Source organism: Acanthochromis polyacanthus, chromosome 22 (genome assembly GCF_021347895.1).
Source record: "Acanthochromis polyacanthus isolate Apoly-LR-REF ecotype Palm Island chromosome 22, KAUST_Apoly_ChrSc, whole genome shotgun sequence".
Lineage (NCBI taxonomy): Eukaryota > Metazoa > Chordata > Actinopteri > Pomacentridae > Acanthochromis > Acanthochromis polyacanthus.
Window position 1 is genome coordinate 26,887,391 of NC_067134.1, and position 21,903 is coordinate 26,909,293.

The 21,903-nt window shown below is 38.5% G+C and overlaps 1 protein-coding gene across 1 annotated transcript; it reads left to right on the forward strand.

Annotated features, from left to right (window-relative positions):
• The first annotated feature begins 13 nt into the window (after nucleotides 1-13).
• Nucleotides 14-20,860, forward strand: slc15a1b (solute carrier family 15 member 1b). Its single transcript, XM_051943356.1, has 22 exons — nucleotides 14-1,281; nucleotides 7,272-7,342; nucleotides 8,935-9,076; nucleotides 9,254-9,373; nucleotides 9,461-9,560; nucleotides 11,275-11,400; nucleotides 11,475-11,526; nucleotides 12,090-12,172; nucleotides 12,255-12,341; nucleotides 13,443-13,532; nucleotides 13,623-13,667; nucleotides 13,767-13,799; nucleotides 13,896-13,984; nucleotides 14,859-14,940; nucleotides 15,031-15,147; nucleotides 15,257-15,397; nucleotides 17,433-17,479; nucleotides 17,842-17,949; nucleotides 18,038-18,152; nucleotides 18,246-18,383; nucleotides 18,565-18,672; nucleotides 19,898-20,860. Exons 1-22 carry the CDS (start codon nucleotides 1,256-1,258, stop codon nucleotides 20,141-20,143), a joined length of 2,166 nt encoding a protein of 721 aa, XP_051799316.1. The 5' UTR covers nucleotides 14-1,255; the 3' UTR covers nucleotides 20,144-20,860.
• The last annotated feature ends 1,043 nt before the right edge of the window (nucleotides 20,861-21,903 follow it).

Below are 21,903 nucleotides of genomic sequence, written 5' to 3' on the forward strand. Positions count from 1 at the left end.
AGACTCTGGACGTGATTTCTTGCAAAATGTTGTCGAGTTTGGGACCTTTCCCAGGTGATAAAACACGAAAGCATTTAATTTTCTGTGACTTGTGAAAGCAGAGATAGATCCCGAGTCCGTAAACAGATTCTCTAAGCTCTAATGTTGTTTCAGGTGAAGCTCAGAGCTTCCAGCTGCCAGAGAAGTTTATGCACGCAGTTTGTTGTTAGACTGGGTAAGTTGAAAATACTGCCTTTTTCTGCCTTATAGTGCTTTAAACTTTCTGTAATATAATCTTTACATTATGCATACTGTACACCGATGAGTTCAGTTTAATCCTGAATTGGTTTGGAGTCAAGATGAAGAGTTCATTTGCAAAAACAGATCACTCCGTTTTGATAAAAGAGCATACAACAAAACTGTTTCTGAAGTCAGGACTATGAAAATTGAAGGATTTAATTGTTTTACAAACATTAATAGTCATGCATAAAGCAAACAGAGGCCTGCTACCTTGTGGTTTGCAAACACTTTTTACTTTGAACAGTGAAACAAGTAGAAGAAATCTTGACTTTAAATATAATTCTGCAAGAACGACTCTTAAAGGAATGTGTGTATCTGTCGCGGGTGTGGAAAAATGGAATTCCTTGGAAAAAGATGTGAAACAATGTTCAAACATTTTGCAGTTTAAATGTAAGTTTAAAGAAAAAATATTTAACATTTCTGCAAAGGAGCAATAACAATGATGTGATTGATCTGTAGATTGATTGTGGCCATCTGATGTTTTTTGTTGTGGTTGTTTTTCTGTTTGAGTTTGGAAAAAAGACTGGGGTAGGAGTTAAAAAGACTTATTCTTCATCCTACTGCTGTTCTTGTCAGGCGTAAACTAACCGTGATGTCACCCGTTGGTTTCAACGGCGAGAAAATGAAGCCCAGATTTTGCTACTTCCTGGTCGCCGTTTTGGATTTTTTGGAGCCAGTGACGTAAAAAGCGTCATCAAACAGGCTGGACCGGAGAGCAGCTAGGGGCAGGATTGGCTGAGAACTCTCTTATCCCGCCCACATTTTACCGCAGAGGCTTCTGTTGCTGTCTATCAAGTATAGCCACGCCCCCTGGCTCCGCCAACTTTAACGATTTATGTAAAATTCAGTATTGATTTATTTTAAGATCGGCCACCTGATCTCTCATTTTGACCATGAAAACTAACGGGAAAAAAATCCTGAGCTGTAGAACATCAGTCTATCAAATTTTATTTTTTCCAAAAATGAATTGGGGTCTATGGAGAAAAAGCTTTTTGGAGCCAACCCTAGCGGACGGCGGGATATTGCAAGTTTTTGACACTTCCGGGTTGGCTTCATTTCTGGAGCCAGATGCTACGTCCATCTTTATGTACAGTCTGTGGTTCTTGTACATGGGATGTGTGTATTCTGTGTTTTATAAATTGTATCCATTTGTTGATTTTTCATGCATTACCATGGAAAACGAATAAATGAAATGAAATGAAATAAATTATTCAGAAAACTTCTTTTTTTTATTGTTTACTTGAGATAATATCAATCAAACTGAAGTTGAGCGGATTTGACTCAGTAGAAAAATACATGACAAAATAGAGAAAAGATAAATTATTATTATTATTGTTATCTCAAGTAAACAATAAAAAAATGAGTTTTCTGAAAACGGAGTTACCTATTTTTGCAAATGAACTCTTCAGATGTAATTGAAGGACTTTTCAAATCTGTGGGATATAGAAAAAAGAGAAAAAAAGGGGTTTTATGTTCATTATGATCATGTCTTTACAAATTCCACAATTATATATATATATATTTAATGATCCAAAATGATGAGAAACGATTTGAGCTGATATTAAAACTTGTTGAAAATGACTCGAAACTTGTCCAGGTCAATATATAATTGAGGAACTTTTGAAGTCCATGGGATATATCTAGCATACATATTTATTAAAAGTAAAAACACTCATGTTCTTTATGTTCATAATGATCATGTCTTTACAAATTCCATAATTATATATTATGGAAACAGTCACTTATTAATAAAAAAAATGACTGGATATCACTAAAATGTCAACTAAATAAATAACCGACGCCCTCTTTTCCATTAATCAGAAGAGAATGTTTGACTTCATTGCACGTCTCCTTCAGTGTATCCACCAAAGGCATCGACCAAACAACAAATATTAAGCCAAACCAAAGCAAGACGGTGTTTTGTAGACATTCAAAAATGGCAAAAATCCTCTTATTACTAAAAAAACTACGTGTGTTGAGATGATTGAGAAAAAATCCGTACTCGTAAGTATGGTTCTAGCTTTAAATAGGGGAAAAGTTGTAAAGTTCTCTACACGTATCAGTGATTTTATTTGATCTACGCCCTCAGCTCTAATTGTGTGTGTCAGTGGGGTAAAGCAGGAGTGAAACCATGATCCTGACTCTGGTAAAATCCACACTGTGCCACGTAAAAGAGCGGCTAATCCCGCCTGCTATCACCGCTCGGCCCCATCACAACACACCACCAACCGTCTCGGTGGTGAACGCCGTCGTTTCAGAGAGTTGGGCTGCTGGGGATCACGTGTCTGGTGTGAGTCCTGCTCGTGTTCCATGTTGTGTGTTTGTCTTTATTTGGTGCAATGCAACAAAATTCAGAATTCACAGGAGGTTCCTGTTAGAGAGGCCCAGACTAACATTTCACTCTAGTCACAGCTTTGGTTATTCTTTAAAATAAACAGGCAATGTCTGAGCAAATCAGTCTGCTACAGCTTTATTAATATTAATATTAATAAGTCAGCCTGGTGTACTGTTTCTACCATGTTTACTTTTGAGTCGAGTGTGTTATCATGCTAAAATTTACTATCATAACTGATGGGCTTATAATAATAATCCTAATAATAATAATTTTGTTGTGTTCTTTAAGAAGAACATTCACAAAGTGCTTTGACAAGTGGGACATAAGAAATGACAAAATGTAGAGAATGGAAAGCAAATTCAAAGCTGGTTAAAAGGACGGCATCGAAGAGAAGCTGAAGAGAGAATAAAAGGTAGAAACAACAAAATCAGGAGGTTAGAAAGAGGGACGACAAGCAGGGACATTTTTAGAAAGGGATAAAAGGGCAGCGAGTGATGAAAGAGAACTTTACTTGAAGGTGTGTCTGTAAAAGTGGGTTTTAAGAAGTGATTTAAAAGAAGTGAGTCTTACCTCCTCAGGCAGGTCGTTCCAAAGCCGAGGAGTCCTGATGGAGAAGGCCCTGGTGAGCTTTAAAAGCAACCAGCAAAATCAGTTCTTAAACGGACAGGCAGGCAGCGGAGAGAAGCCAGAATGGTGGAGATGTGATGTCTGTCGTCTGTTAAAAGCAGTACCACAGCGTCACATTTAACCAATTAGAAAAAATGGGAATGTTTAGATATCGTCGTTTGGGACAGTAGGCAGCTTTCCACGGCAGGAACTTACCCCAACATGATCCAACAGCTCCGAATGCATCAAAACAAATAGTAGTTTCTGGATGTAGCTCCATCTGTGTGCCACACAGGAAGTAGAACAATGGAGGTTAATTATGTTGCCCTATAGCTGTGCAGTATATGTTGCTGATGAGGGCAAAAGGGCAGAAAAAAATCCCCTTCTTCTCACCCAGATTAACCAACTGGAAACCCACTTAGATGTTTAAACAAAACAATGCTTTATATCATTTTTTATACTTTTAAAGCATCACAACATACACTACCGTTGAAAAGTTCACCCAGACAGTTCCATGTTTTCCATGAGAACTCATGCTTTAGTTCATGTGCAAACAGAACTGCACAAGTTTACAAAAACTGAGCAATTTTCTCAGATTTTTTAGAGTTTGTAAGTGATTTTTTATGTACGTTCTTGCATGCAGCTATAGAATTTATGCATGTATGATCGCTGTTCTGATGTATTTTGTCATCTGTGAAGTTAAATCTAATAAATATATGGTTCCGAAATCAAATAGGGCTGATATACGGCGTCATGAGGAAAAATACACGTCTAAAAAACATCCATCACAAGTCAAAATCTTGCATTATCTAAATACCACATTAGATGAAAGTTCTACTTTTGCCCTCCATGTAGATATTCCATTAAACATTTCCAGCTAGAACAGTCATTTACCACATTAACTATGTCTACACTGGATTTAGCATTCATTTAATGCTGTCTTCATTGAGAAAAAAATGCCTTTCTTTCAAAAATAAGGACCTAAAACTTTTGAACAGTCGTGTATGTCATCTCACAGCGCCTTAACATAGTAAGATAAAGACCTTACAATGAAAAGGGACCAAAAAAACAACAACTAAACCCCAATATAAGGTGGGGAAAGAAACGTTGAAAGCTGCCATCTGTCTGAACCGGTTGACACAGCAGCATTGCTAAAGACAAATAAGTTGAGAAATACTCTGGAGCTGAGTGTCTGATTTCATCAATCAATCGGAACAGTAATTGTGGATGTTTTACTCCAGACTCACTGGAAAAAAATGCCGTTCTCAAAACAAGGAAAAAGCTTATTTCAAGGAACTTTTACCCTGAAATAAGTGAAAAAATCTGCCAACAGAACGAGTGAAAAATGGCTCGGTAAGATTTCTTGAAATAAGATGTGATATTTAGAATAATGAGATCTTAAAAAAAATATTGTTTCCTTGTCTGAAAAAACCCCCAAAAACTCAGCAAAAAATTCCCCAAATTTGTTTTAAAAAATGTGCAAAATCTTAAGGAAGAAAATTCCTTTAAGTTTCCGTCAAAAGTTTTATTTATTAAAAAAAATCCTCAAATTTGGCCAGAAATAAAAATTCAAAAAACAAAAAAAATTGTAAATATTTTCAAAAAATGAATAAAAATGTTCCAAAAAAATCCTAAAAATATCTAAAGTGATTCCATATATATCAGTAAAACTTCTAAGATTTTCTTTCAGAACATTCAGGGAAAAAAAATCAACCAAAATCCAGCGAAATTCGCTGGATTTTGGTTGATTTTTTTTCTGAATGTTCTGAAAGAAACATTTTGTAACATTCCTTTTTTTCCATTTAAAAAAAATGTTCAAAAATTTTCCAAATAATTTTGAAAATGTGGAAGTTTTCAGTGTGAAACATATATTTTCCCCACATTTTTAAACTTTAAAACACATAAATGTCACCTGAAGGACGACACTGAACAAGATTGTTGTCTTAAAACAAGTCCCTCCATCTTTTGCTGACATGTCACTTGTTTGTTTTCTTTAGTGAATTTATCTTAAATCAAGTGGGATGAGACATTTTGACTAAAAGTAAGACAAACAGACTTGGTGAGATTTTGCGGTGCTACAGTGGTGTCCTGACTGAGAGGCATTCCTAAAGCCATGCGCGGCTAGAAAGCGCTTACTGCTGTTCTCATAATGTCCTTAACCCTCTATGGTACAGCGTTGACACATGGCAACAACCCCATTTTAAGCTTTCTACACACAGATAATACATCCCCAGTTATGATGCAATGCATTAAAAAGAAGTGGGGCTCTAAGTTAACCAATAGCAGTGTTTAAATTAGTCACATGACTTTCTGGAGGCCAGTTTGAAACCCTTTTCTGCAGACATCATTGACGGGAGGAGCCTCACCATTTGACTCCTAAAAATTCACCAAAAAAAGTGTTTTTTCGAAGTTTTTCAACAGGGAAAAAAATATACACTTCATAACAGGTGAGTTAAGTTCATTATTATGTAGTTTCTTGCACTGTGCTTGATCAATAAATAATAGAAAATGTTAAAAATGTGTACGTTGCCATATGGCAACACCGTACCATTATGGATTGCTAGCCTGGTATGTTGATAACATTTTGTATTTAGTTATAGTCCTACTTTGCAATTGCACTGGTGTACACTGATCTTCTACAGTCTATAAACTACAATAATACACTTTGTGAGTCCTTTCCACGTTGCATATGATGATATTTGACACATCTTTCTTCCATTTACAGCATGAATGCAATTTTTTTTATGGTAAATCACGGAAAAAAGCTGAACTAGCCCTCCCACTAGATGATAGTGAAGATGACAAAGGATTCAGTGACGAGAAAAATGAGCTGCTGGAAACACAGCAGAGTGAGACGGATGAAGACTATGAGCCAGAGAATGAGGACAGTGGAGACAGTGAAAGTGAAGTGACAGACAGGTATTACCAGTAAGAGAGTTTAAAATGTATATCATGTTCCAGCCTCCATTTATGTATTGCATTAAACTATTAGTTTAGTTAGCTACTGGGGATTGTTTATACTATAACATGAGTTTTAAAATAAATGTTATATACAATTTCAAGCAAAACTCTCTTGTTTTCATTACTTTACATTATGGTATGGTGTTGCCATATGGCAACGAACTCTAAAAAATAATATTTTTTGAAAATGTCTCTTAATTATGTTTACTTGATCTGTTTTAAGACAAAAAAAAAAACACCCCAAACATTTTTTTACCAACTGGGATCATAGTGCGTACCACAGAGGGTTAAAGACTCTTTCCATGTTCCGCCTGCTAGGTAATAAAAAAGATGATTGCACTGATGTACAGACGTTGCTACGTGCATGCACACGTATTAGTCTGCTTTTGAAAGTGGCAACAGGTTTAAAGGTCCTCAAAAATTTTCACAACTGTTGCTATTTTGCTTCTATAATCGAACATTCACATAATTATAATGAAACCACAATGGAAGCAAAAACGTATATATTACCGCCGTTATCAGCCGTCCTGAACAATCCTCTTTATCTGTACGACAAGAGCCTGTTGCTCTGGAGCTCCCTCAGCCATAAAACACTTATTACCCGACACCCACACACACACACACACATGCAGCAGCGATAACGACGTAGAGAACGAGCTGGGAATAATGGTGGCTTGCATGTTGGAGGAGTTGGAAGGTGTTCCACAGTCCAGTGGGCGTCTCAGGGCGGTGGTTGGGAGGTTACTTAAGGCGGCGGTCAGGCCTGGACCTGCATTCGTGCTCGGACAGCTGCTCATTTACTGTCTGTCTCCTCTTTTGCTGAAGGATTCTTTTGGAAGCCAAAGTCAGTGCAGCCATGACGGGTGAGTTGGGATACCTTTTGTCCATTTGGATGCAATAAACATCCTTTATCTGTAAAAAAAATAAAAATAAAACATGCTTTATCCTGACTTACATCTGCAGACAAAGAACAGGGGAAGAAGCGCAAGAGTGTAAGTCTAAATGTCTTGTGTTGAGCATTGCAAAAACAAAGCAGAGAAATTCCACATCTTCACGTCCTTCCTTTCCTCCAACAGGCCACTATCGCTGGCTACCCAATAAGCATTTTCTTCATCGTGATCAATGAGTTCTGTGAGCGTTTCTCCTACTATGGCATGCGAGGTGAGTTGTTGCTTCATGATGTCTTTTTCAGCTCCCAAATTGATATATGTTGCATTTAAGCATTTTACATTACTACACATTTACACTTCACTACTTTATGTTTTTACACACATGCTAAATATCAAAAATACAGCTTTGGGGAAAATGTGCAGTTGCTTCCATTTAGCACCGATATAAAACATTTCCCTCCATTCAAATCCTGTTTGAGTAAATTAGAGAAGAGTTTTCTGAAAATGGAAAACAGTTTTTATGAGGAAAAATGACCTCTGTGTGTCTTTTGGTTTCCAACTGAGCAGATGAGCCTCCCCAAAGGATCACAGGCTAAATGTGAGGGGTGGTCAGATGATTAATAAGAGATTTTTTTAACAACTTTTTAACCCTCGTGTCGTCCTGCGGGTCAGATTGACCCGTTTTAAAGTTTGAAAATGTGGGAAAAAAATATTTTAACAGTGAAACTTCTGATGTCCACATTTTCTGCATTTTTGGGGAAATTTTTTAATATTTTTTTGTTGGGAAAAAAATATTTCTTAAGAACATTCACAAAAAAATCAAACAGAATCCAGCGAAATTTGCTAGATTTTAGTTGATTTTTTTGTGTATGTTCTTATGAAAATATTAGAAGTTTAACTGATATATATGTAATCACTTCAGATATTTTTGGGAAGATTTTTGCTCATTTTTGGAAAGTATTGACAAGATTTTTCTTGTCATATTTGGGGGATTTTAAAAAAAAATTATTGGAATTTTTTCTGAAGGTTTTGCAAATTTTCTGAAATTTGGGGAATTTTTTTGCTGATTTTTTTTTTTCAGACAAGAAAACAATATTTTTTGGTGCTCGTAAATGAGGACAACAGGAGGGTTAATTATTTACTGTGTAATTTGATCTTTTTGGGCTTTAATCAGTCATTAAGGAACCTGAAAGGTAATGAGTCCTTTGGTGGAACTCTTATCTACATTGTGCAACTTATTTGTAAGAAATGACTGGAAGTGATTGGGTTTAATCTCAAGATCAAGATCAAAAATCTTTATTGCCATTATGCAATTAGTTCTCACCAGTGACATAACCAAATTTTTGTTGGTAATTCCGGGTTTAAAAGTCAACATGAAAAGACGTGGACGGTAAAACATACAGTGCATAAAAAAAAGAAGCAAAATACATTAAAAATTAAGAATATATATCCTCTTGAGACCTGAGCTTTGGTTGGGCTTGCACTTTAGATTTCTTCTAGTTATTTGGGATAAGGAGCAACCAATAAACATAATAAATGTAGAAAATCTAATGTGCGATAATTGTGTTTCTTATATTTTTATATTTAAATTATATGTATATTATATTTGCATTGCTGTTATAATTATTGTTGGCAATATTCAAAATTTTATTATTTTTTTTATCATTTTCATTATTATGAACAATACGATCTCTTTGGGGAAAAAGATGTCCACATATGTGGACGTCAGGTCCTAATGCAGCAGACTGATTCAAGTCCCTTAAAATCTTAATAATAATAATTGCATCCATCAAATAAAAGTTTTTCCTCTGATCTGTAGCCTAAAGTGGAGATTCTCAGTAACACATAATTGCCTCCCTGCAGCCGTGCTGGTGTTGTACTTCAAGTACTTCCTGCTGTGGGACGACGACTTCTCCACCACCATCTACCACACCTTTGTGGCTCTCTGTTACCTGACCCCCATCCTGGGAGCCATCGTAGCCGACTCATGGCTCGGCAAGTTCAGGTGAGTTTTCCCCTAAAATAAAAGGCATATTTTCTGTACTATCTACGCTCTATATGCTGTTTGTTACGGTTAAATGCTGTGTTTAAAGGGTTAAAGAATATCTCAGAATCAGCTGTTAATCCTTGGATTTCTGACCCCTGTCTGTCTTATCTCTACCTGCTCACTCCTCCTTCTCAGGACCATTATTTACCTGTCCATCGTGTACACCATTGGGCAGGTCATCCTGGCTGTAAGTGCCATCCATGACATCTCAGACACAGACAGGGACGGCACCCCCAACAACATGTCCCTCCACATGTGAGCTGAACACACTTACGCCTGAATTAAAAGCGGTTTCTCGTTGACAGATACTCGTGCCGACATTGTGTCTGTTTTTACCCCCAGAGGTTTGTCAATGGTGGGTCTGTTGCTCATCGCCCTGGGAACGGGAGGCATCAAACCGTGCGTGGCCGCCTTTGGTGGAGACCAGTTTGATGACGATCAGGTCAGAGGTCACTCAAGCACACAAACATGGTTTATACGTTGGAGCAATGCCAGTTCAGCAGCACAGTAATAAATACTGCGAGAAAGACTTTTATAGCTCTGTTCATTTGTTTCCTCATCATTTCTGAGGAGGTTTCTGCAAAGAACTTTACAATCAAGTAATTATCACATTATTTATTCATAATTCTGAGATACAGAACCCAGAATTAAGAGATAAAGTGTCATTTGTTTGCGTGAAATTCAAATGAAACCCTATTTTCTGTATGATTTGTACCAAATGACAGTTCTTCCTCGAGATTACAGGAGCATTTTTGGAAGTATTTTTGATTTAATTGAATTATTTCAAAAGTAACTGGATGCTAAGCTTTAAATAACATGGTGATCCTGTCAGATAGATGTCGATGCTGTAGAACAGCGGTCACAGATGCTAAATTTAACGAGCCGCTTCTGTTTTATCGGTGCAGCTACTCCAGTGTTTACCGCATTAGCTTATTAGCTCAGGAAACACACAGACCAATCCGGTATGAATTCAACCATCCCACATGACGCCACTCATCCAGCTCTGTGATCACAAAACAGCCGAGAGGGAAGGTACAGACGCAAAAGAAACATAAAGAAAGCGTCACTGAAAGGAAGAAGCTTTCTCAGCTATGAATGTAATTAAACTAAATATGGTTCCAGACTCGCCAGTGAGCTCCAAATGTGTCTGAGAACGACCCTGACACCATTCAGACCACGGTTCAGAATACTGCCAGGACCATCAGTGGTGATGGATTTTGCTGAGCAGCTCACTCAGTGAGCCGACGAATGACTGTGGCACCATATGCTGATTTTTTTGTACACATGTAACTTAAACTTTTTACCACGACTGAACAATCTGTGGACCAAGGACCATGTCGGTGGCTTGCGTGTTTTAGGGAGAATTTTTCAAAGGATGCAATAACGTAATATCTTGTAAAGGAGCGGGAATATAAGGGAGTGATAGGAGAAAGGAAAAAAAAATGTAAAAGTGTTGAATTGTTTAAGTTTTTTGAGCTTTAGGTATTGTTAAAGATGTATGTAAGCTGGTTCAGGTTGTTCAGACACTAGTTTTTCAAGTTCTGCACTTTATCTTAAGATGAACAGTTACATCAAAAGTTATTTAGTAATACATGTTCAAATGCTTTTGAATTCATTTGATTTGACGGTCAGTTATTGATTGTATGCAGACGCTAATGAAGCTCCTGTCAGCATATATCTCACTAGTTCAAGCGCGATGCTCTGGATCTTCGCTTTGATACGTTTTCTCTGACTGGAACTCCTTGAACTGTAGATTTGATTGTACAGTTAGCCTTTAGTGTGTCTGGACAGCACATATCGGTACATTAACTGAACTCCCAGAAACTAGCTGCACAAAGGTAGCATTTATTACACAGCAGCTCTTTCTTTCCTTTTCATTCACCCTTTCCTCACTCTCTCTACGCTCACGGTGGCAAACATGCGCTTTAAACGTGCAGACCTTCCCCTTTTCCGTGCCAAAGACGGAGCAGTTACTCACTCAGCTATCAATTGCATTCTGTCAGCACTTCTCGTATCTCTGTTCTCATCCCTGCTAGTTGTTTATTTACTAATATGCATAAGTACAGCTGCCTCTGTGTCTTTTTTACACAGTTCAAGGCCTGATGGATGTTGCATCAGAAACAGGAACAAATATTTTATCTTCCCTTGTCTCCTAGGAGAAGCAGAGGGGCACCTTCTTCTCCATCTTCTACCTGTCCATCAACGCCGGCAGCCTGCTGTCCACCTTCATCACCCCGATCCTCAGAGGTAGACCCACGACGACGCAGAGAACGCACAGCTCAGTGTCGTACCGGATTTAAACAAATGTGTTGATGTATTTCCAGCTCAAGAATGCGGCATCCACACCAAGCATGAGTGCTACCCGCTGGCCTTCGGGGTCCCCGCTGTTCTCATGGGGGTGTCTCTGAGTGAGTACATGAGATGATGAGATGCACTCAGTCTGTGTGTCCTCTGTGGCTGCTGAGGCGCTGATAGACGAATCCTCAGACGTAACAGTGATGCCAAAAACGGCCGTCATAGATCGGTCATTAAGAATACACGTTAATAACTGAGCTGTTGCAGGCTGTAGTTGTGGGGTTTGAAAGATGTTACAGGAAGCGTAGTCTGTTTTTATTCCTCTAAATTCACATAACAGCTTTTTTAAAATGCGGTCAAGCTCAGCACTTTAACCACCTGTGCAACCCAGTGCTATGCAAGTACAAAGCTGCATTACTTTAATACGTTTTGTGTTTTATTATTTTACTGCTTTTAAAGATAACACGTAAGCGTCTCATTTGCCAGGTTGCAAAACAAAATTCAATAATCATTCGCAAACCATTCAGAAACCCAGTAAATACAAGTTATTAATGCTTTATTGCTCTCAGTAAAGTGTGTTTTATAAGAACCATGATTATTTGTAGTGCAGGTAAGATAACAGATCATTTCCCGTGTGTGTGTGTGTGTGTGTGTGTGTGTGTGTGTGTGTGTGCAGTCGTGTTCATCGCTGGAAGTGGCATGTACAAAAAGAACGATCCTGAAGGCAACATCATGGTGAAAGTCTGCAAATGTATCGGGGTAAGCAGCTCCTCAGAGATGAAGGAATGGGTGTGAATGTGGTTCGACGTTCACTTTCTAACGGTCGCTCTGCCCTCTGTAGTTTGCCCTTCGCAACCGCTTCAGACATCGTTCCCCTCAGTACCCAAAGAGACACCACTGGATGGACTGGGCTGAGGAGAAATACGACGTAAGTGCAGGATTCACACACAAATTGGGTCAATATATAATTGAGGGACTTTCAAAGTCCAAGATGTCTTGAAAATGATTCATAGTTACAGAAAATTAGTCCAGAATGACATGAAATTTGTCCTAAATGACTCGAAAATTATCCCAAAGACACAAAAATGATCCAAAATGATGAGAAAAGATTTGAGCTGATATTAAAACTTGTTGAAAATGACTCGAACATTGTCCAAAATGGCTCAACAATTATCCCAAAGACACATTAATGATCCAAAATGACAAGAAACGATCCAAGCTGTTGTTAAAACCTGTTGAAAATGACTCTAAAATGCAAAAATGACTCGAAAATTGTCCAAAATGACTCAAAACTTATCCAGGTCAATCTATAATTGAGGAACTTTTGAAATCCATGGCATATATCTAGCATACATATTTATTAAAAGTAAAAACAGTAATGTTTTTTATGTTCATAATGATCATGTCTTTACACATCCCATCATTATTTATTATGGAAACAATCACTTATTAATAAAAATGACTGGATATCACTAAAATGTCAGCTAAATAACCGTCCAAATTTAATAACAACCACCTCCTAATTAGCTAAACAATAATAAAATGAGCTGATTCAAAAATAGTTTTGACTGTGTTCTTTTTATTAAGATAAGATGACTCAAAAATTGTCCAAAATGACTCGAAAATTGTTCAGAATGACTTGAAATTTGTCCTAAATGACTTGAAAATCGTCCCAAAGAGACAGAAATGATCCAAAATGACGAGAAAAGATCCAAGATGACAAAAAACTTATTGAAAATGACTTGAAAATTGTCCAAAATGACTTGAAAATGATCCATAGTTACAGAAAATTAGTCCAGAATGACATAAAATTAGCCCAAAATGACTCAACAATTATCCCAAAGACACAATAATGGTCCAAAATGACAAGAAACGATCCAAGCTGTTGTTAAAACTTGTTGAAAATGACTCGAAAATTGTCCAAAATGACTCAAAACTGGTTCGGGTCAGTATATAATTGAGGGACTTTGCGTACATTTTTATTTCCGGTTAACATCCTGCGCTCATCGTGTTCTCTCTTTCGGTGCAGAAACTCCTGATTGCTCAGGTGAAGATGGTGCTGAAGGTGCTGTTCCTCTACATCCCCCTGCCGATGTTCTGGGCTCTCTTTGACCAGCAGGTATGAGTGTGACATTCATCCATTAATATCTGTAGTAACGGCACGTTCCAGCAGATAAAGACATAAATGATTCGTCCGTCTCCTCCTCAGGGCTCCAGGTGGACGCTGCAGGCGACCACCATGAATGGCGACTTTGTGAGTGTTTTCTTTTTGCCACTTTGTGAGCTCAAACCACAAGAAGGATTGTGTTTTTTTAATGAGATTCTGTCTTTTTCTTTCTTTTTCTTCCAACAGGGGGCTCTTGCAATCATGCCCGATCAGATGCAGGTGAGACACTCGTGTTGTTTACGTAATAAAGAGTATTTAACATTCATAAACTGACAGAACAGGCCGTATAGGAATGACTCATTTTCTTCCCACCAGACCGTCAACCCCATCTTGATCATCATTTTGGTGCCAATCGTGGACAACCTCGTCTATCCTCTGATTGCCAAGTGCAAACTGAACTTCACGTGAGTTTCTTGTTGTGTCTTTATCAATATAATGATCGCTAATTATCCTTATTTTTCCCAGCACGGACTCGGCTATGAGTTATCATTTTGTCAATGTGAGGAAATAAGCAGCTGACGCAATTTAAATCCAAAATGTTCACGTCTTTATTTGTAAAAAATCTACGATAGAACCCTTAAAGGTCAAAACAGGCTCACCAAGAAACAGCATAGAAATGGTTTGTTTCTACACTATAATGTAGGGATAAGGGCTTTTAAAAGTGCATTATTGAACAGCTGTAATTTCTATGAATTATCTCTAACGCTTGCTGGTTTATTACTGAGTATAATCAGTCGTCCTAAATCATTAAATATGATTAGGACTGTTATTAAATGTGCTCAAAATAGGGCTGCTTATCATGAACAAAAAATCCACAATAAGGATGTAATTGAGATTTTTATAGAAGATATAAAAAACATATATTGCTGTCGGTAAAATTGAATTTATTGTGTCTTTTGTTTCTTTTTTGGCAAAGGAATTACACTCGTAACACAAATCTATCACCATATCTCTAGCTCAAAAATTATGATGATCTTTAAGGATCACATGGTCTCAAATTATTATTTTTTTAATATTGGTGCAACAGTAAAACACTAAATAACCGCTCAGCTGCTACAAACGTGTCAGAAACAGACATGATAAATGGAATAAATGTGTTTTTTTTGCCCTTTATTTGCCCAAATCTGCAGTACAGTTTGTCATAAACCATTTATTTACAATTTAAGAGCTGCTTTTTTTGTATTTGTGTGTGCTGTGAACACTTCCATGTGACTGAACGTGTCCCAGAAATGTAAGAACGGACTCAGATCTGAATGAATGTGTGTGTTTGTTCTGCAGTCCGTTAAGGAGGATAACCGTGGGGATGTTCTTCGCTGGCCTTGCGTTCGTCGCTGCCGCTCTGCTCCAGCTGCAGATCGATGTAGGAGACGCGCAGTAGAGCACACTCTAACAGCAACCGCTTCAGCACACACGGCCTTTATGAAGCAGAATTGTGTTCCTCTTCTTCTAGGGAACCCTGCCACAGTTCCCGTCCGGCACCGAGGGCCAAGTGAAGTTCATCAACATGATCGACGAGAAGATAAACATCAAAGCTGGAAACGAATCGATTCCCCTGGAAGCTTTCTCGGTACTCCAGCCAACATAGGACACAGACAATTCCTATGAAATGTGCTAAAAAGAAGATGATGTGTTGTAGTTTAGAGGACACACTGATCGACTGATACTTTCTTCTACAGGCCAGTGATGATTACCTGACCTTTAGCGAACCATTTAGCCTGAATCTGGGCCCCGGAGCCGAGAATGTCGTCAGTTTACCTGACGGCACTCGGAGTACCATCGTCATCATTCAGGATGCGGCAACATACAGGCACATAGAAGTGAGTATTCCTGCCAGATAGGGTTAAAACCCAACTGAAGCTGCACTTTGTTTGATCTGTTGTCGAGCATAATAAGAATCAAAGAGCTCAAAAAGAAGAAATTTATCGCAGATTCTCTCGTGGTGGCGATGAGAATGTCTTGTATTATGTCCACATTTAACGGCTGCACTGATAAATTTAGCATAGTGTCCACTTCTGCAAAAGAAATTCATTGGTGCAGCAGAAGTCTTCCTCATACAATGAACCCTTTCCTGCAAAATTTTCACATTAACGTTGCGCTTCAGTGTCCCGCCCGCGGTACACTTTGAGATCTGCATAAGCAATTTGCTAAATGTCTGAAACTGCAAACGCGATTATACAAACACTATACGCCGATGGAAAGCTTAGATTCTCATGAATCTGCCGGTATAAACCACTTTCAGATGTGATTACCACAGCGGGTAATATAAGCACATTTGTCCGACAAACAACGAATATCCATCCATCCGTTCTCTGTACACGGCTTCAACGCACACAGCGCGACTCACATTTCCGGGTTCATTATTACACACAGATGAAAATATTCCACAAAAAACGGCCATAATCCAACCTTTTACATCCAGACGACACAAGCCAGTAAAATATTTTGTCCAAAACATGTCCTGAAGTCGGTATAAAATCCCCGAATCGGTCGTTTTCAAGGAAATGCACCTCGCGATGCGCGTCCAATATTCCCTGTATTTCTCGTCATGTTTTTATTTACAAATAGAATATTAGCGATTTTTTTGTACTGAAAATGGCTGGAATTGACTGCAGCTTAAAGGGTTAAAAGCCTCGCAGCTTTTCTCTTAGTGCATCAGGTCGGTTTTAATCCTCGGAGCTTCAGTAAAAAAACACCTGACCTGACAGTTTCATCGCTGTCGTTGCTGTTGGCCAATCCCAGTCACGCCTTTCTGCATGTGAGTCCTGAGCTGTTCATGTGTTTTTACGACCATTTCATGCTTCACGCACACGTGTCCATGCGCACACGCCGATGAGTTTACAGTGGACACACCTGCGACTGTTCATACAACAATATGACCATGCACAGATTGTCACTGATACAGAAAGCATGAATTAGCGTTTAACCATGTGGGCTGAGCGGAACTGAAGAAGCCTATAAAAGAAAAGAAGGAGATATATTAAATGTTACAGAAAATGCTAACCTTTGTAGCTTAACAGACGCATGACTAGAGCATATAATAATATCAAATTTACCACTTCATCAGGTAGTAGGAGGGAGAAAGCCAGAGTAAAAGTGTACCTTTATTAGCTCCTGGCTAAGTACACTAGTGGTCAAAAGTTTTGAGACGCTTTCTCATTCAAACAAATGAGAACTTGTCTCAAAACTTTTGACCAGTAGTGTAGGTGTACATAAAAATGCAAATGCATGAATCCCTTCAACCCCTTTTTGACATCACACCATTCTGACGTGTCAATTCCGGGTCCGATTTTTGTACAAGTCGCGCCGCTGTTGTGTCCAAAAACTGATTTTGTATCTGCATAATTCACCTGATAATAGTGGCCCAAAAAGTCTGCAGTTTACAACGTATTCAGACACGACATTTAGGATGATTAAAGGCAATACTTAACTATAATTATCCGTGTTTGGACAGTAATTAGCATAATTCTTTGTAGGTTCCACTCATAAAATGAAGTTATCTCAATATTTCAGTCACGATGTAGGCGCTGCAGGCCTGGAGAAACACTATTGGATGGATAGTGCCCTGTATCTGATTGATGTATATATAATATTTACAAGAATCTTTCTGTAAAAATGCCATGTGGTGTTTGGTTACAGACCTGCCATTATATATTGACCCCACATGTACATTTGAGGCTTAGTCAAGCTGCACAGTCCTGCCCTGGATCCAGCTAAAACATGAAAGAGACTGCAAAAAGAGATGACTAAATGTGACTTCAGCTGGACTAATTATGTGTGTCCTCTGTGTTCTATGGATTATATCAAAATTCATGTCCAAAGATGTGGAGTGCTTACGTGTTTTTCTGTTTGCAGTTCAGAGACATTACAGAAAAGTCGGAAAAGGGGGAAAATGAAATGAGGCAAGTTTCAAATTGTTATGAACCTGAGGAATGTGTTTCTTGTTTTGTCTTTCTGTCTTTAGATTTTTATTTAATCTTTGTTTGAGGCATAAAAGGAGTATGTTTATGGAAGGAAACTTGAACAGATGTAGACCACAGCTATTAGACTGGCTATTAGAGCAAAATTTTCAGACCTGCAAACTTCGTCTGTGTCTGTGGTCACACCAAATGAAGAGTAGAAAAAACCCCTGAATGTACTGAACTGAAGAAGGGTTTACGAGTCCAACATGAGAAAGTATGTAGTGAAGTTTGTTTTATTTGATACACAGTCCAACACTAAGATCATTTTCCTCTCTATTCTGTGCTGAATTCTTCATTCTCAGATTTCTGAATGGTTTTAACACGACTTTGAATGTTACCGTGGGCGACGAGACCTTCGGGGCCATCGTTACCTACAACATGTCTGAATATGTTGCGGTGTCACAGGGAGCGTAAGGCTGATATTTCATTCTATATTTTACATTCAATCTCACTTGAGGAAGTTCTGTTCTCTGACTGGTGATGTTCTTGAACCGGTAGGCCTCAGTTCGTGATCAAGAACGACGTGGGAGACGAGTGTGTTTACACTCAAACGCTGAGCTTCGGCAGCTCTTACACCTTGATCATCCCGTCAACCTTCGCATTTGGACCAAATGTAACTTGTGAATATATTCTTAGTCACATTATGGCTCGAAGGTAAATCTTTTGAATGAGGTAACACATGTGAATGCCTGTCTGTGTACTGTAGTGTGCAGACTCCATCCGGCCAGTCATGGACATGAGTCCTAACTCCATCCACATGGCCTGGCAGATCCCGCAATATTTTCTCATGACTTTAGGAGAGGTGGTCTTCTCTGTCACTGGCCTGCAGTTCTCCTACTCACAGGTAGATGTCTGAGAACACCGATAAAGCCCAACGAAAACACCTGAAAGTACAAATAATGAGTGGCATTTGGTAATATAGTGTGTCCCAATGTCCAGATAGAAAGACTGATGATGTTATTAATGATGTTTTCTATGATTTACCGACACATGCAGCTGTAAATTAATTTTTTTCTGTTGTCCAGGCGCCCAGCAACATGAAGTCTGTACTGCAGGCCGGTTGGCTGTTAACAGTTGCTGTAGGTAACATTATTGTCCTAATTGTTGCGGAGGCTGCAACAATCCAAGATCAGGTGAGTGGATTAAATACATATTATTCATTTTCACATTAATGCCATTTTTTCATGTATGAAACTTGGTGTACCTACTTTTCATAGACTATTATAACAGAGCTTGAGTTGGATAAGGTGACAGACAAACTCAGACATCACAGAGTGGAATAATTAATCAATTCCACATGACGTTAGGCTTTTTACTGTGTCCTAAACGTACACCACCAGTCAGACGTTTTTACACACTTGCAAATTTAAATGAATGAGAAAGTGTGTCCAGACTTTTGACTGGTGGTGTAAATGAAAAAGGAAGAAAGAACAATACTAAAATCACAGGAAAACTATGAAAAGGCCGCTGCATGCTACCTGCTTAGCACCAGACAACCGGCAGTTAAGTTCAGTTAGCATGTTGCTATTCAGTAGCTAAAGAGACATGCTTTTGTAGCTGATCAAATGAGAGCTGAAACAGGGATAATATTGTACTTTAAACACAACTCCAAATGAAAATGAACAGTTTGCATTCAACTGAAGGAACTCAAAGTAGGCACAAACAGTTCCTTAAACAGCCATGGCCATTTTAGCCTTCCTGTTTCTCTTGTGCTGTAGCATCCAACAGCATTAACCACGATGCTAGCGATGCTAACTTAGAGTGCACCAAAAGAAAGACAACAAAGCAGTTAGTGGGCGTAACTCCAGTTTTATGAGCACACAAGAAGCAGAACAGCAGAGGGTTTGTTATGTTTGCCAAAATGGTGAATTTTGGCTAACATACTGATCCTGCTGCATGTTTATGCTAACATGTTCACATATTCTATGTACTTGCAGGCAACAGTATGTCAGTATCAAAAAGTTGGTTTATGTACGTTGAAGTATAAGAACAAAAGTATTAGTAACTGTACTTTATGGGGTCTGAAAATACTTCCCATCTTTAGCATCAGCGTTCCATCGCCAAGCCTGCTGACAGTAGCCATGAAACTTTTAGTTGATTTTCTGAGCGACTACTCAAATAAAACCAGTAGTTGCACTTCCAGAATTTTTTGTACATTTTAAAACTAACAAGACAGAGCATGATCATCTTTTTAAAGCATTGGACAGATCCAGGCTAGCTTCCCCAGCGTTCAGTCTTTATGCTAATCCAAGCTAACTCTAAGAGGAAGAATGGCATCAATTTTCTCATCTTCCTCTTGAGCACTTTTGTGAAACTTTTCCTCCAAATGAACACTGTGTGTGTGACTCTCGTCACTAGTGGGCCGAGTACCTCCTCTTCGCCTCGCTGCTGGTGTTCGTGTGCATCGTCTTCTCATTCATGGCCTATTTCTACCAGTACATCGACCCAAGCAAGATAGAAGCCCAGTTTGCCCACATGAAGCCCAACGAGAAGGAGAAGAGGAAGAGTTTGGACATGACCAAGAAGAACGTCTATGCAAATGACAGGAGGGGCTCTGACTCCAGCGACTCCAGCGACAAGGGATCTCACCAGACCAAGATGTAAAGCGACCGATTTGTCCTCGTTTAAAGCTGCTGGGCTCTGTCCTCGGTGTCTGAAGGTCCCTTGGTAATCGTGTTGGTGGAAGTCAGTGCACAGTTGAGCATGTGGAGGTTGGAGACCTCAGTGAGATGGTGCTGAAGTTGGAGAAGAGCTTAGATGGTTAAGGTCTTGGTTGGACAGTGTTAGTGAATGATTTTGGCGGTGATAATTGAAACACTATTATTCATTTTCCAGCTTAAAATATGAAGGAAACACGACTTCAAATCTCTAGGTCTTGGTAATTTTTGCTCCAGCTCCACCGTGTAGCATCGTCTTTACGTGATTTCTTGTCTTTTTTCATCTCCTGAGTGATGAACCATTCCAATATCTGTATTTATTTCCAAGCACTGTTGTATGTATTGTAATATATTGGGACTGTTGTGTATATATATATATTAAAACATTTAGATAATCTACTGTAACGCCGATTCAGTCAGAAATGCTTCGTATTCAAATTCAGATTTCATGTTGACCTTGCAGTCTGCTGCCCTGTGATGACAGCTGTTCATCAAGGTCTTTATGTGTTGTCTGTGAGAGAGAAAAAAAACATAAGGCTTCCTCAATAAACATCTGTATCAGCAGCCGTTTCATTACACCCATGAAGTGGCATTATGTGCATTAAAACACTAATGTTTACAGAAAATCTCATGGCGGCTATAACGGTCGCAGAATCATGAGGAAGTCTTGTCCAGCAGGATCGGCTGCCGTAGGGCAGGTTTAAGGTGGATTTCAGTTGTATTTCTGCGAAATTACTCAGGTGTGCTTCGGAAAACGAGTCTCTACTTCAATCTCAGCTCTTTGTAAACCAAAACAGATTTATTTTTCATGTAAAAATACCTCCGATTTTGTAATTTCAGCATCTCAGACGTGACAATTTGCTGCAGCTTTACCTTTTAATTATGTTTAGTGGTTGTGTCTCATTGGTAACTTTGATGTTTAGGTTCCTCTAGGACAGAAGTGTCAAACTCATCTTAGTTCAGCTTCCACATTCAGCCCAGTTTGACCTCAAATGGGCCGACCAGTAAAATCACAGCATAATGGCCTGTAAATAACAACTCAAAATTTTTCCTTTGTTTTATTGCAAAAAATTATATTCTGATAACGTTCATATTTAAGGAAAACATCGTGAACAACCTGAAATTTCTTTAGAACAGTAAGTTCAATCAGAGAAGTCTAATACAACATTTATTTACTTACAAAACACAGAGTTTGTTGACATGTAGACTCCACATGTGCACAACAAAATGAGCAAGAAAAAGGTGATAAACACTGAAGCTGAACAGAAATAGTTTGGCTACAGAGAGGGTGATTTTGACAGCTACATTTTCCGCAGAGTTTTGCAGCTGTTTCTGTAAATCAGAACCACAAAGTAAATTAAATGCTTTGGATGACAGTCAGTGTTAGACCAGAACCATTAGAAAGGGTCTAAATGGCTTTTTTCAGCCTTTTTTAAGTTTTTCTTTTCTCTTTGTATTTTCTGCACTCCCCTTAGAAATCACCGTAATCATTCTAGAGTGATTAATTCTTTCCAAAAAATTATTAGAACCATCTGGTGGTGTCATGCAGAAAAAACAAAGCCCTGACTGCTACTACTAGCATAGTTTCTGTAAAATACAACAGATTACTCAAGAAAATTATCAACAGAAAATGTATTTTGTGAATCTTTTCTTTCATTTGTCAAGTGCAAATGACAAATGTTATTTAGTTCCAGCCTCCTATGTGGA